The sequence below is a fragment of the Fukomys damarensis genome, unplaced genomic scaffold (assembly GCF_012274545.1).
Source record: "Fukomys damarensis isolate Sample0158 unplaced genomic scaffold, DMR_v1.0_HiC HiC_scaffold_32, whole genome shotgun sequence".
Lineage (NCBI taxonomy): Eukaryota > Metazoa > Chordata > Mammalia > Rodentia > Bathyergidae > Fukomys > Fukomys damarensis.
In genome coordinates this window covers 21,874,558-21,886,648 of record NW_022900944.1, presented here as the reverse complement: position 1 = coordinate 21,886,648, position 12,091 = coordinate 21,874,558, and the positions used below count along the sequence as shown (strand labels likewise).

The window sequence follows — 12,091 nt, the reverse complement described above, 5'->3', positions numbered from 1 at the left end:
AATATTACTCAGCCATAAAGAGCGAGAGAATAGATTCATTCATAGGGAAATGGATACATATTGAAGATATACTCCTAAGTGAAATAAATAAGTCACACATGTGTAAATACCGAATAGTTTCCCCGGTGTAAATAATCTGCAACAATGCGTAAGATTCTAATAAGATTACTGACATTTAGAAAAGGAAAGAAAGGAGCTAAAGGTGTAGGGAAGGTGGGATGGGTAGGGGAAGAGTAAAAAGGGAAAAGAAAAAAATGTGAGAGAATGAAAAGATGAAAATAAAGTGTTTGTAGATGGGGAGGGGAGGAGGGGGTGAAGGGAGGGCAGAGGTAAGGGGAAAAAATGAGAATCAAGACTTGTCATGTAGAGGTACAAGATCCCAGCAATGAATGTAACTGTACTGTATCCCTAAAATGTACCAATAAACTCAATTAAAGCTGAAAAAAAATTGTTGTCGCTTGTAGTTTTATCAAAAAAAGTCTTTGATAAGACCAATGTCATGGAGCTTTTCTCAAAGGAGTCTTACAGTTTTAGGTATTATTCAATATACTGTGAATCATTTTTGTTGTAAGGTTTGTTATAATGTTATGGGAGGAATTGACAAGTTGACACACAGGCAGCAGAATGGAAGTAAAATAAAGTTTACTCCATCGATGGGGATCAATGACACCTAATGGTGGTCCCCTGATTGATTCCCCCATTGGTTTACAACTCCTTCTTTTATAGGGTTTTACAACTTTGATCTTACTCAGTTGGTTACATTGCATTTTCATAGCTAACATTGCTGATACCTAAAACATAATAGCAAGGCAGTTGAATTTCAACCCAGATACAGTTCTTTGTCAGGGAAGTTACCTTTAAGATTTATTCAATTACCTACTCTAGCCAGGGGGAAGGGAGCTTGTTTGATTAACAAAGCTAACAATGGTTCTTTTCACTTACAAAACTTTTGTGAGAGACTAGGTGTCTCCAGTACCAGGTTAATTCTGAAATAAGCAGTGTGAGGGGCAGAAGTTATCTTATATTGTGACATTTCAAGGAAAGCTCAGGGCTATTATCGGTTCTGTTAGTGATGCTCATCACCACTCAGATTCAGCAACTTTAGCCAGGCTTCAGGAACACTTCTGGCCACTGGGGATGGCAACTCCCAGAAATTCTTTATCACTGACATTCTCTAGCTGATAGCTGCTGCTGGTGGCAGTGACCTTTGTGGTACCAGCTCAGCGTGCTATACTTGAGACAGAAACCACAAACAGGAAAAGAAAAATGCCATTCAAAAGAGGCTTTCCAAGAGCTTATGCTGCAGCATAAGGGGAAATAGGGCACAGAAATAAATGGGCTTGAGTACACACAGTGTCAGATTTTGTTTGTCTGTGGGTTAGTGAGAGGTTTCTTGTAGACTTCATTGGGAAGAGCTGTGATAGGGCAACATCACACAGGATGGACTCTTGATGGCAGTTTTGTGCAAATGTCTCCCATAGCTGCTAGGGAGTGCATGATGTAGTAGTGGCCAGCAGTGTTTGGGGCAGTGATGGAAGGACCATGGAAAAAAAAGTTTTTGACTTGATAGCTCTCTGCAAGGGTAAGAGTCAAGCTGGTCAGCCTGTCTGGAGGAGGAGGGCCAAGATGATTGCCCACAGGTGCCAGTTCAACATGGACTGGGTTGTACAGAATGTATTCAAGAACACGTCTTTCATTCTGGATGTAGAATTCATCAGAATTATTTGGGTTTAGTATAGAATGGAGGTGTTTGGTGATGGTTAATTACTAGATTACTCAGAAGAATCTTTGTTCTCCACATTGAATGGGTGGGTGGGGGAAACTTGCAAGAACATCCTGTCAGGATCACAAAGCCTGTGATAAACTTATAATGGAACCTCTTCCATATTCATGGATCTCCTTTCCATGTCGAATGTTTTTAGAGAAGAGGCTTACACATTCATTGCCTAAACATGAGAATTAGAAGCTGAGATTCCTATTTCTCCAGTTTCACATTTTATTGCTAAATAAGACTAATTACATCTTTGTTGGACTAAATACATTGTCGGACTAAAGCTACTGCTTACAGAGCATTTTTGTCACCTCTTAAAAGGCAGCTAGACCTTGTAGCACTGTCAGGATTGTGTATAGTCCCCACGGATGGGAATAGCATAGAAGCAATTCTAGTATTATATTATCTTACATGTAGTTGGTAAGCTAATGAGTCAACTGTAGTACTGGAAATCTGCAGAACTTGTGGTCACTCTTGATTTTGTAAGCTACTTTTGCCATTTCAGAGATGATAATGATGACAGAGATTGTACACAAGGGAAGCCATTTTAATTGTGTGGGTGCTGGTGTAAGTGGTAATGGCTTGGAATAAGGTACCAAGATTAGAAACTTAGAAATAAACTCAAGGGATGTTTAGGAAGTATAATCGACAAGATTTGGTGGCTCCTGAGTTTCTTGCTAGGGGATCTGAGTGAAGATGCTATAGGAATGTAATGGAGGGTGTCTGGTCTCTGTCATCAGACACCCATTCTCAAAAGTAAAAGTACACAGTGATGGAGACCAATGTAGGGTGAATGACTAGATATATAATACTCAAATTAGTCATAAAGGTAGATAAACTCATTGGCTATCTTATTCTTTTCCCCGGGAAAACTTCCTTAACCCCTTAATAACACTAGGTTCTCATTCACTGGAAGAATAAAAGTTTAGAAATTTATTTCATCATTGTAGCAGCACAATGACTGATATAATTACAAAACTTTTCAAAGTAAAACTGTTACCAAAAGCAGTAAAACATACACAAGGGCAGTTTAACAGTATGATGGACATGGTTTTGCTTTTGTGTTTTTATAAAACTAAGTTTGAATTTATATAAAGAAATAAAAATAGAACATGTAATTAGTATCTAAGGCTATATAAATGTGCTTAGGTTGAAGCTCTGGTTCCTAATGAACATGATAGTCCGTATGTTGGCCAGATCTGCCTTGGCCAGCCTTCCCAGTGTTCTGAGGTTGAATTCAGCTGTCCACTTATGTCTTGGTTAATTGTGGGGCAAGATTTTCTTAGTCTTTGCTGGAGGCTCTTAACCATCACCATGTCACTGGGAACATTGCATTTTGTGTCCTCTTTCCTTTAATGATCCTTTAGAAATGCTGACGTCTTCAATAGTAGTCTTTAATGTTTACTAGTGTTAAATGGACTCATGTCTAACATTGCAGAATATTTTTATTGTGTTGGAAAGAATGAAGTATTTGTAATTTAAGCTGCACTTATAGAAATGGAGAATATGTAGGAAAAATCATAGTGCATTTATGGAAGCTTAAAAAACAAACAAAACTGCAATTTTGAAGTATTTTATTTTGGAATTACAAAGACATTTTTCATTTCCTGTAACATTTTTGTGAAATAGGCTGGAAGAAATATTGAAATGAATAACTGTAATAATACATAAGATCCTAATGAGATAACTGACATTGTGAAATGGGAAGAAAAGGGCTAAAGGTGTATGGAAAGTGGGAAGGGTAGGGGAAAGGTAATTAAGGGAAAAAAATGTGAGAAAATGAAAAGATGGAAAAAGAGTGTTTGTAAATGGGGAAGGGCAGAGGGGGTGAAGGGAGGGCAGGGACAAAGGGAAAAAATGAGAACGAAGACCTGTCATGTAAAGGTACAAGATCCCAATGATGAATGTAACTATACTGTTTACCTAAAATGTACCAATAAACTCAAAGAGAGAAAAAAAATAAAAATCATACTCCATGGTCATTTACAGCCCTAAGGATCTTCACAGTAAGTCTGGTGGAATGTCTTCTGGCCAGTGTAATTTTATATGCTTGTTGAGGAATAACTTCTTGAGACACAAAATAAGGGCTAAGAGGAGATAGCTATGTCCAGGAAGTCATACCTTCATCTGGGCACATAATAGAAAGAAATTTGATATAGTGGAACTCCAGATGACCAGAACACAACAGCCCAAGGTAATATGCTGCCACTTAATAATACTGCTTCCTTGAGTTTGGAAGCCTGGGAGGAAAAGTACAGTACAGGCTCAACTTATGAGTTAAAAAACATGAACCAATTTACAGGCTGATTATATCTTTAAAATTCTTAAGCATTTTACTTGAAGTGTTTCCTAGAAGGGAAAAAGGCACTGTAATCATGGGGTGACTTTGTGTCCAAAGGCTACAGCTTTCCTGAAAAATACAACTTTATAATCATGACATTGTCTCCTTTCTATCATTATTTCTATCTCATTTTCTCTTCCTTTAACTTTGATCAATTATTCTCAAGGGATTCTGAAGGGTCAAAAGTCCTCCTTTTTATGGCTGGTTTGTCCAACACGAACTTTGACTCTGTATAGCCAGGGATTGAAAGTCATCCTGATCAATTGGAAGGAAACAGAAAAATCAGGTTTTGTTGAAGAACCGTCATCTTTTTGAAAAGAGAACAAGGACACACAGTGGTACCTTGGCTTACAAACTTAATTCTTTGATTCTGGTCATGAACTGCATCAAATTTCCCCATAAGGTCAATATGGAATCTAGCCATTGAACTTGATTTTTTTTCCTCATTGAGTTTATTGGTAGAACTTGATTTTTTTTAAAGTTTAAAAAATATACAATTTAATTCTACAAGAAACTGTGGCAAGGTTGGCAACTGTTGGGAAGGTTAAACAGATCAGCTGGAAGCCCTAGGTTAGGGAGAGGGGAGATGTCTCTGATGTGGGGGCCTTCCTCTACTCCCACATTTCAAACCCCCAAGCTGGGAGGGTGGGGAGGAGGGAGTGGTGGAAGTAGATAAACCCCATATTGAGTGCAGCACTGACTGTAAAGCTTAAAGTCTCACTTCCACTCCATGGAGCATGAACAGCCAAAAGGGCCTCCACAATGCTGAGTCCTATAGCCCAACGATGGCTCCAGAGGCAAGACCCAGGGCCTTACTTCTGAAAGCCGTGAACAGCCAAAAAGGCCTCCACGATGCTGGGCCCTAACACCCAGCGAGGCTCCGGGAGCTCAACGGAGAAATGAGAAACCCAGGAGGGAACACACCAGGCTAGATGGGAAATAGACCTTTATTAGTCTGGCCAGACGGCACTCCCAGAGCCAGGTAGCTCAGAGAGGCAACTGCTCAGGGGCTGAGGTACTTTATGTAAGGTTTTTCTAAACAAAGAGTCAGGGAATTCACAGAACAAGACTGCAAACACATTGCTTATCTTATGCAGAAAATGTTCTATGGCCACCTTTTGTCATACCATTTGCCCCTGGGCGGGCTGTTAGCCAAGGTAGCAATTAGCATATGAAGAAGCACATGGCCTATTATCCTGGAGTCACTTTAGTTTATTCAAGTCTTACCTGACCACAGTCACCTGCATCCTCAGAATGGGGGCTTGGTGGGGAGATTGTCTGCGACTCCTGAGCTGAGCTCCCTTGAGCCAGGGTGACCAAGACTCCAATTCTGAGGAGACCCATGTCCCCAGGCTTCTCAGTCCGAGAAACGTGGGCCTTGGTGCGAATGTAGCAGGCTGTGCACCCTCCCCAGCTGACCCGGCTCTACTGTTACCATGGCTGCTCTGATGGACAGCAGGAGGCCAAGCAGAGCCAGACACCCATGCCATGGCTGGTGGTGGTACACAACTGCAATCCCAGATGCCGGGGGTGGGGGTGGGGGTGGGGAGGAGCTGAGGCAGGGGCATCCAACTTTGAAGCCAGCCTGGGAAATGGGGTGAGGCTCTCTCTCATAATAAAGGGCTATGGCACAGCTTAGTGGGAGAGATGCCCATGGGTTTTATCCCTAGTGCTACAAAACAAAAGCCAAGCCTCTCTTAAGGGAGAGTGGGTACCAGGCCCAGAAGCAGCCCTGGCATGGGAGACTTGGGCTGGAGTTAAGACTGGGGGCAGGACAAGGGGGCACCCATTTCAGCAAGAAGCAGGGTCTACAGCCCACACACTCCCACTTCTGACAGCTCCAGTGGCCCTGTGAACACCATCTGAAGGGCTTTTTCTGCTGCCCAATGACAGTACACATTCCCAAGTGTTCCACACACGATTCTGCAGTATACCAGCATTGCAGGACTTGCTAACCTGAAGGAGGACTGACATACTCTCCAGTGTCTGCCAGGCAAAGGCCACTCAGCTATGCAGGAGTGGAAGTGGCCACCGAGACACAAGACAAGCTAAGGAGAAAACCCAGGAGAACATGGTCAGGGATAGGGATGCAAGATTGGCTTTCTGCTGGGAGCTAAAAATCCTTTCACTAAAGTTCAAAGAAGTCAGTGGGAAAAACAAATCAAATAAGACGCAAGTTGTGCTGGCACTAGGTATTTCAAAAGGAAACAGGATACACACCACTGCAGTGACCTGCAAGGCCATGGTGAACCAGAGCCAAGTTGCAAGAGCTAAGAGGCACTGGCTCCAGATAGAACATAAAATGCACTGGGGCAGAACAACCACCAGCCACTAGACTTGTGCCAACAAAGCCATGCTTTAACTCGGGAATAGGACTTGGTATGGCATTATTAAAATCATGGTGACCATGATCAGCCTGCCCTCAGCATTAGGGAAAGAATCAACCCAGTGATAGTAGAGGACAAATGGGGATGGAGTGGAGTGCATGTCAGTTTCCCACTGCTGTGCCTGTGGCAGCTCCTGCAACTCCTTGGCCGACATACTCTGCATGATCGCGGCCTGCGACACAGAGAAGTACAGGTTCTTGAGCATCTTGATGGGGTTTCAGGCCCATGTTCTGCTTCATGTGGCTCCTTAGGAACAAGGGCTCCCCCTCCAGCAAGCAGCTCGATCTCCAGGTCCTCATCTTTCTCATCATCCACCTTTGGGAGGATGCTTGCTTCCTTGTCGAAGTCTTGAAACTGCTCTTTGGAGAGCACGGTGGCCACAACCACCTGCTTGATCTACTTCTTGGGGTCAGAGATGCACCTGAGGTGTTTACGCTCCAGGGTGTCATCCTCTTCCTGTGGGGGCACTGATGAGTGACAGGTGGCTGGGTCTGTCTGGGTTCCGTGGGGAGGTCTTCTCACTGACCGCCCCGACCAGGTTGCTCTGCCGCCGATTTGGGTTCAGATCCCCTTCAGTCTCCTGATCTACGTCCTTCGTGCTCAGGTTGGTCTTAGTCCTGGTGAAGGATAGTACTTTGACCTTGACCTGCTGGCCTTTGCTCAAGACGTCTGCCACACTGGTCACGTGGCCCCCATGCCACAGTTCAGAGATGTGCAGCAGGCCTTCTCAGTGCTTCCTCAGCCCCCGGAGCTGCACCCAACTGCAGGATGCTAGTGACCTTTCCTGTGTAGATGCGGCCAATGGCTGGCTCCTTGGGTGGTGGGTGGCCCACGTGCTTGTCCCATCACCCGGCCAGGCTCCTCTCCCCACACGTGTCCCTGTGGTCCTTGCAGCTCTGCGAGGTGTGCGTGCGTGCCTGCGTGCATACATGCCTGTGTGGGGGTGCTCGGGTTCGTGCTCCTGGACCGCTGTCTGGACTTGCTTTTTATTCCTCTCCTGGGTCCAGGAATGAGACCGCCAAGGGCAGGACTGGTGTCTGCACCTATGGACTCTGTATCCATCACACTCTCTGTCTGGGTCCTAATCCCTGTCCCAGTCCTGGTCTCAGCTCCGGCTCTGCCTTTTCTTTTTCTCCCTGTTCCAGTACTCATCATCTCTCTGCTCCTCCTGGCCTGCTGTGGGGCTGGGCATCACAGCCCCCTGCTCTTTCAGGATGTCCAAAGGGACCTTCATGTCATCCTCATCCAGCATGGTCCAGATGGTGGGGTTGCTGGGCTGGCAGAAGCCCGGGTATGGCTCCTGCAGCTTCTTCTTGGGATGCCGCTTAATGTCAGGCTCTTTGCTGGTGGATGGCTTTGGCTGGCGGCCACATGGTCTGGATGAGGGCCAGCAGGTTTCTGATCCAATGGAGAGTCTATGAATTCTGCACCATTTTTTGACCAGGGAAGCCTTAAAAGTATCACAGGTGGTATTTTTCTCAGCAAGGCTTGAGGACAAAATCAGCCAGTGTTGTGGTACAGCAAGAGCACCTCAGTGCTATAGCCAAGTGTCACAGCCGAGTGTCAGAGCTCAGTGCCCCAGCTTTGTGTTACGGCCAAGAGCCACAGCTGATCAGGTGCAGCTGAGGTTTGCAACTCAGTGTTGCAACCAAGTGACAGAGTGCGGAAGGCACGGCTGAGTTTTACAGTTCAGAGTGGTGGCTCAAAGTACTAACTCTGAGGCACAGCTGAGCTTCACATGCCAGTGTGGTGGATCTGTGTAGCAGCTCTGAGACCCAGCTGAGCTGTATAGCTCAGCGTGGCAGCTCTGAGGCAGAGCTGGTCTTTACAGCTCAGCGTGGCAGCTCTCACAATTTGCAGGCTCCAGAATCCGATGGTCAGGGGAAGAGGTGGAGAACACAACCAGACTGAACTCAGTCTTGCAGATGCCTCTGTGAGGCATCTGCACAGGCAAGGGCCAATCATTAGCAACAGGAAGATGGCCATCAGGTTCCAAGTAGAGGGGCAACTGATGGTGTCCCAGGAGAGACTTCAAAACCCACGAGTTTGGGATTGTTCCCGGAACCTGGCAGCTGGTCTCACAGAGTCCTTTTACAGCTCGGTGAATGACCGCTGATATGTTTACCTAGAAAAACAGCACGCTTCCCCAAGAAACATACATGTCCCCCGCCCCGTTTCCTGCTCTTAGTAAGCCCAAGGCATGCGGTTTTGTAGAATGACTCCAGCTTAAGGATCATTCTCTTTTGGTAGTTCTTACAGTAGAATTAGAGATTTCTCCTAAGCAGTTAGTTAGTTAACTCACGAGAAAGTGACTGGTAAGTGAGGGCTGCCGTGGTTATACCTGGGACTCCAGTCCCAATCCCTGAACCTACTATCCTAGGCCTACTATCAGGGGTATCAGGAAGGGAGCTCAGCATTGTCGGATATGAACCTGGACTGGGATTGGGAAGTCAGTGTCTCCAGGGCCAATGTTTATCTTGGTGCTAAGGTAAGCAAGACTACAGGTTCCTGTCCAGTTAGTAGGGAGGCAGAGGTAGGCAGAAGTCCTGCAGAGTGAGAAAGTGCTGGGAGAGGACAGCCAGGAATGGTTGAGGACATTAAAGAGGTGCCTGATGGCTTTTTTGTCTCCCTCCCATGCACCCAGTGTGAATGCTAGGAGTGCTCCCGTAAGAGGGGGTGCTTGCCCTGAGTGAATCCGTTGAGTAGCACCTTGAGGTTTTTTTTTTTTCCTTCTGGTGTAGGAGGATCCAGTTTGTATCAATCTGTAGCCAGTCTTGTGAACCTTTAAGATTGCCTAAGAGTAGGCAGGGAGAAGGGGTTGGAGCTGCCATGGTTCGCAAGAAGAAATCCCCTAAGTAAGGGAGCTCATGCCCATTACAGACTTGGACTCCACACTGATCGGCCGAGAGGTATCTAGTTTGGGCTGACCGGTGAGGTGGTCATCAGTGCCCGTGTCGATCCATGTAGTAAGATCTTCGTGGGGTGAGTGTATGATTAAGGTAAAGGTACAGTCAGAGGGCAATAGATGTCCCAATGCCTTAGGAGGCTCCAAAACATCAGAGGAGCAGAGGCCTTCCTGAGTTGGGGGGTTGCTGCTTTATACAGAGGAGGGCTCAGAAGGTGAGCTTCACGTGCGTAGAGATAGGGCCAAATATAAGTCTGTGTTTCACGGTCTGACTTCTCTATAAAGGCTCTTCATGAATGAAACAGTGACCTTCATGGAAGGAGGGTTTGAACAATCTGTAGGATGGTAGCCTGATGTGGACAATGCCCAAACCTGAGGTGAGACAGGTGTGGCCTCTGTACAGCCTGAGGAAACAAAGGCATAACCAGCTATCTTCTGCAAGATTGGGGTGAGACAAATTTAGTAAGGCATGGACCAGTGGTAGGGTATTAGGTAAAGGTACATATAGTAGGTCTGGGTCATCGTGTCCTGAGACTATCGCCATGGAGATCAACAGTAACATTAGGCTATGAGTGATGGCCTGAAATCTGTTAGGTTTGGGGGAACAACTTATCCTCAAAGCAGACAGAATAAAGCAAGGGCAACGAAACTCCGATGGAGGCTTGTAAGCAGTGCAAGGAGGTCTAGAAACCAGGGATGATGTGGGGTGATTTTTAAGGCATCCCATGAATGGTGTCCTTAGGCTTCGGGCATGCATGGATTAGTCAGCTCCCTTCGTGACTAGAGCAGGGCTGCTGTCTGCTGGTGCTGTCTGTGAGGCAAGGTTGAGTCCTGAAGTCTCCCGTCTTAGTCAGGTCAGACAGGATTCTTGGGGCCTGGGTGTGTAGTCCAGATATCCGGGACCTCTGCGAGGAGGGCCTTTTCTTTTTTTCAAATTTGAGTATGATGTATCCCTGGGATAGTACCAGTAACTTGGGCAGCAGTGGGGGTAGCAAGCACAATGGTATAAGGCCCAGGTCAAAAAGGTGGGAGGGATGTCTTTTTCTAATCTTTAACCCAAACTGAATCTCCTGGTTGAAAGGGATGTGCTGGGTTCCCATTAGGGAGGGATTTCTTTCTAAGACCCTTCCATTAATCTGTGAAAAGATTTGACCCAAGGTTCGCAACTGTAATACTATATAATTATGTGCTAGTTGTCTAACATTTTGCAGGCCATGTCCCTCTCCTCTTTCTGGGTCAGGAGGACCAGGAGGTCAGTGAGATGGATCTGCATAACAGTGATCAGGCTGGCCTCCTGGTATTCAGTCTTGGGCTCCTTGGGGTACAGGATCTCTTTGGGTTTGGAGCATTCGGGGATGGTGAAGATGGGGGCTTCAGAGAAGTACTGGGAGGGCTTCATCCCATCCAGTGTGGCCAAGGTGACGAGCAGCTTCATGTCCCCCTGTATCTGCACAGTCTTCCTCAGCAACCCGAACAGCACGTTGGCTTGGACCATCCCCTTGTGTGCCTCACCCAGCATGATGATCGTGAACGCTGTCAAGTCACAGTCGATTAGGCACTCTCAGAGCAGCATGCTGTCCGTCATGTACTTCATGTTGGTCTCTGGGCTGGTGCAGCCTTCGAAACGAATGGTGTAGCCCACCTCTTGAACCAAGCAGCAGCTGAAATCCACAGACACTCTCTTGGCCATGGACATGGGGACGACACACCTGGACTGGGGAGACCTGATCTTGCTCAGGACGGGTATGCAGCCCTAGCCAGGTACTGAGTGATCTGGGTGGTCTTTCCAGACCCAGCCTCTGTGATAATGATGAGGATCTGATTGCCAGGGATGGCCTGCACCACCTTCCCCTTCAGCCTGTAGATGGGCAGGCAATCCCAATGCTCCTCAGGACATCCACAGCGACATTCAAATCATCCTCATCCAGCATGGTCCCGAAGGTGGTGTAGGCGGAAAGGCACTGAAGGAAGCGGCAGACAGAGTGTCTGGCCTGCACTGTCCCGGAAACAGCTCCTTCCGCTTCTCCTTCTCGCTCTTGGGCATCACCATGGGAACTCGACTCCTGGATGGCTTGGCCGGGGCCCGCATGCACTGGAGGAGATTCTCATGTGGGCATGTGTGTGTCTGTGGGTGTCTGGGATGAATGTATTTTAAGGTAATGTGACATATAATACATTCCTCCTTCTTAGTGTATCACCCTCCTCGCATGGAGTCTGTGTGACCCTTTAACATAGCTATGGAGAGTACACGACCTTCCTGCTGCCCGGCGGGGCCAGGTCGAAGATCCGGGTCTGCATGTCGCTGGGCAGGGCGGCATACACGGGCAGGATGATCACCTCGGGGACATCGGGGCCCAGGGACTTCATCCTCTCGTACAGGATCTCGCAGGCCATGTTGATCTCCTCCTGCCCGGTCAGGAAGACCAGGATGTCACCCGGCGGCTCGGTGAGGTGGATCTGCATGGCGGTGATCAGGCTGGCGTCCAGGTAGTCGGTCTCGGGCTCCTTGGCGTACAGGATCTCCACGGGGTACGCGTGGCCCGGCACGGTGAAGATGGGGGCCTCGCAGAAGTACTGGGAGAACTTCACCGCGTCCAGTGTGGCCGAGGTGACGATCAGCTTCATGTCCCGCCGCTTCTGCACAGTCTCCTTCAGCAGCCCGAACAGCACGTTGGTGTGGATGGTCC

General features: G+C 47.1%; 1 protein-coding gene and 1 pseudogene across 1 annotated transcript; both read right to left on the bottom strand.

Annotated features, from left to right (window-relative positions):
* Window positions 1-6,470: 6,470 nt before the first annotated feature.
* LOC104859346 lies at window positions 6,471-8,030 on the bottom strand (annotated as a pseudogene).
* Window positions 8,031-10,593: 2,563 nt separating this feature from the next.
* On the bottom strand, window positions 10,594-12,029 carry LOC104859347 (ATP-dependent RNA helicase DHX8). The gene is given in 3 exon segments (XM_010619896.1): window positions 10,594-11,141; window positions 11,144-11,288; window positions 11,658-12,029. Coding segments are annotated over 3 exon segments (1,065 nt in total).
* Window positions 12,030-12,091: the final 62 nt, after the last annotated feature.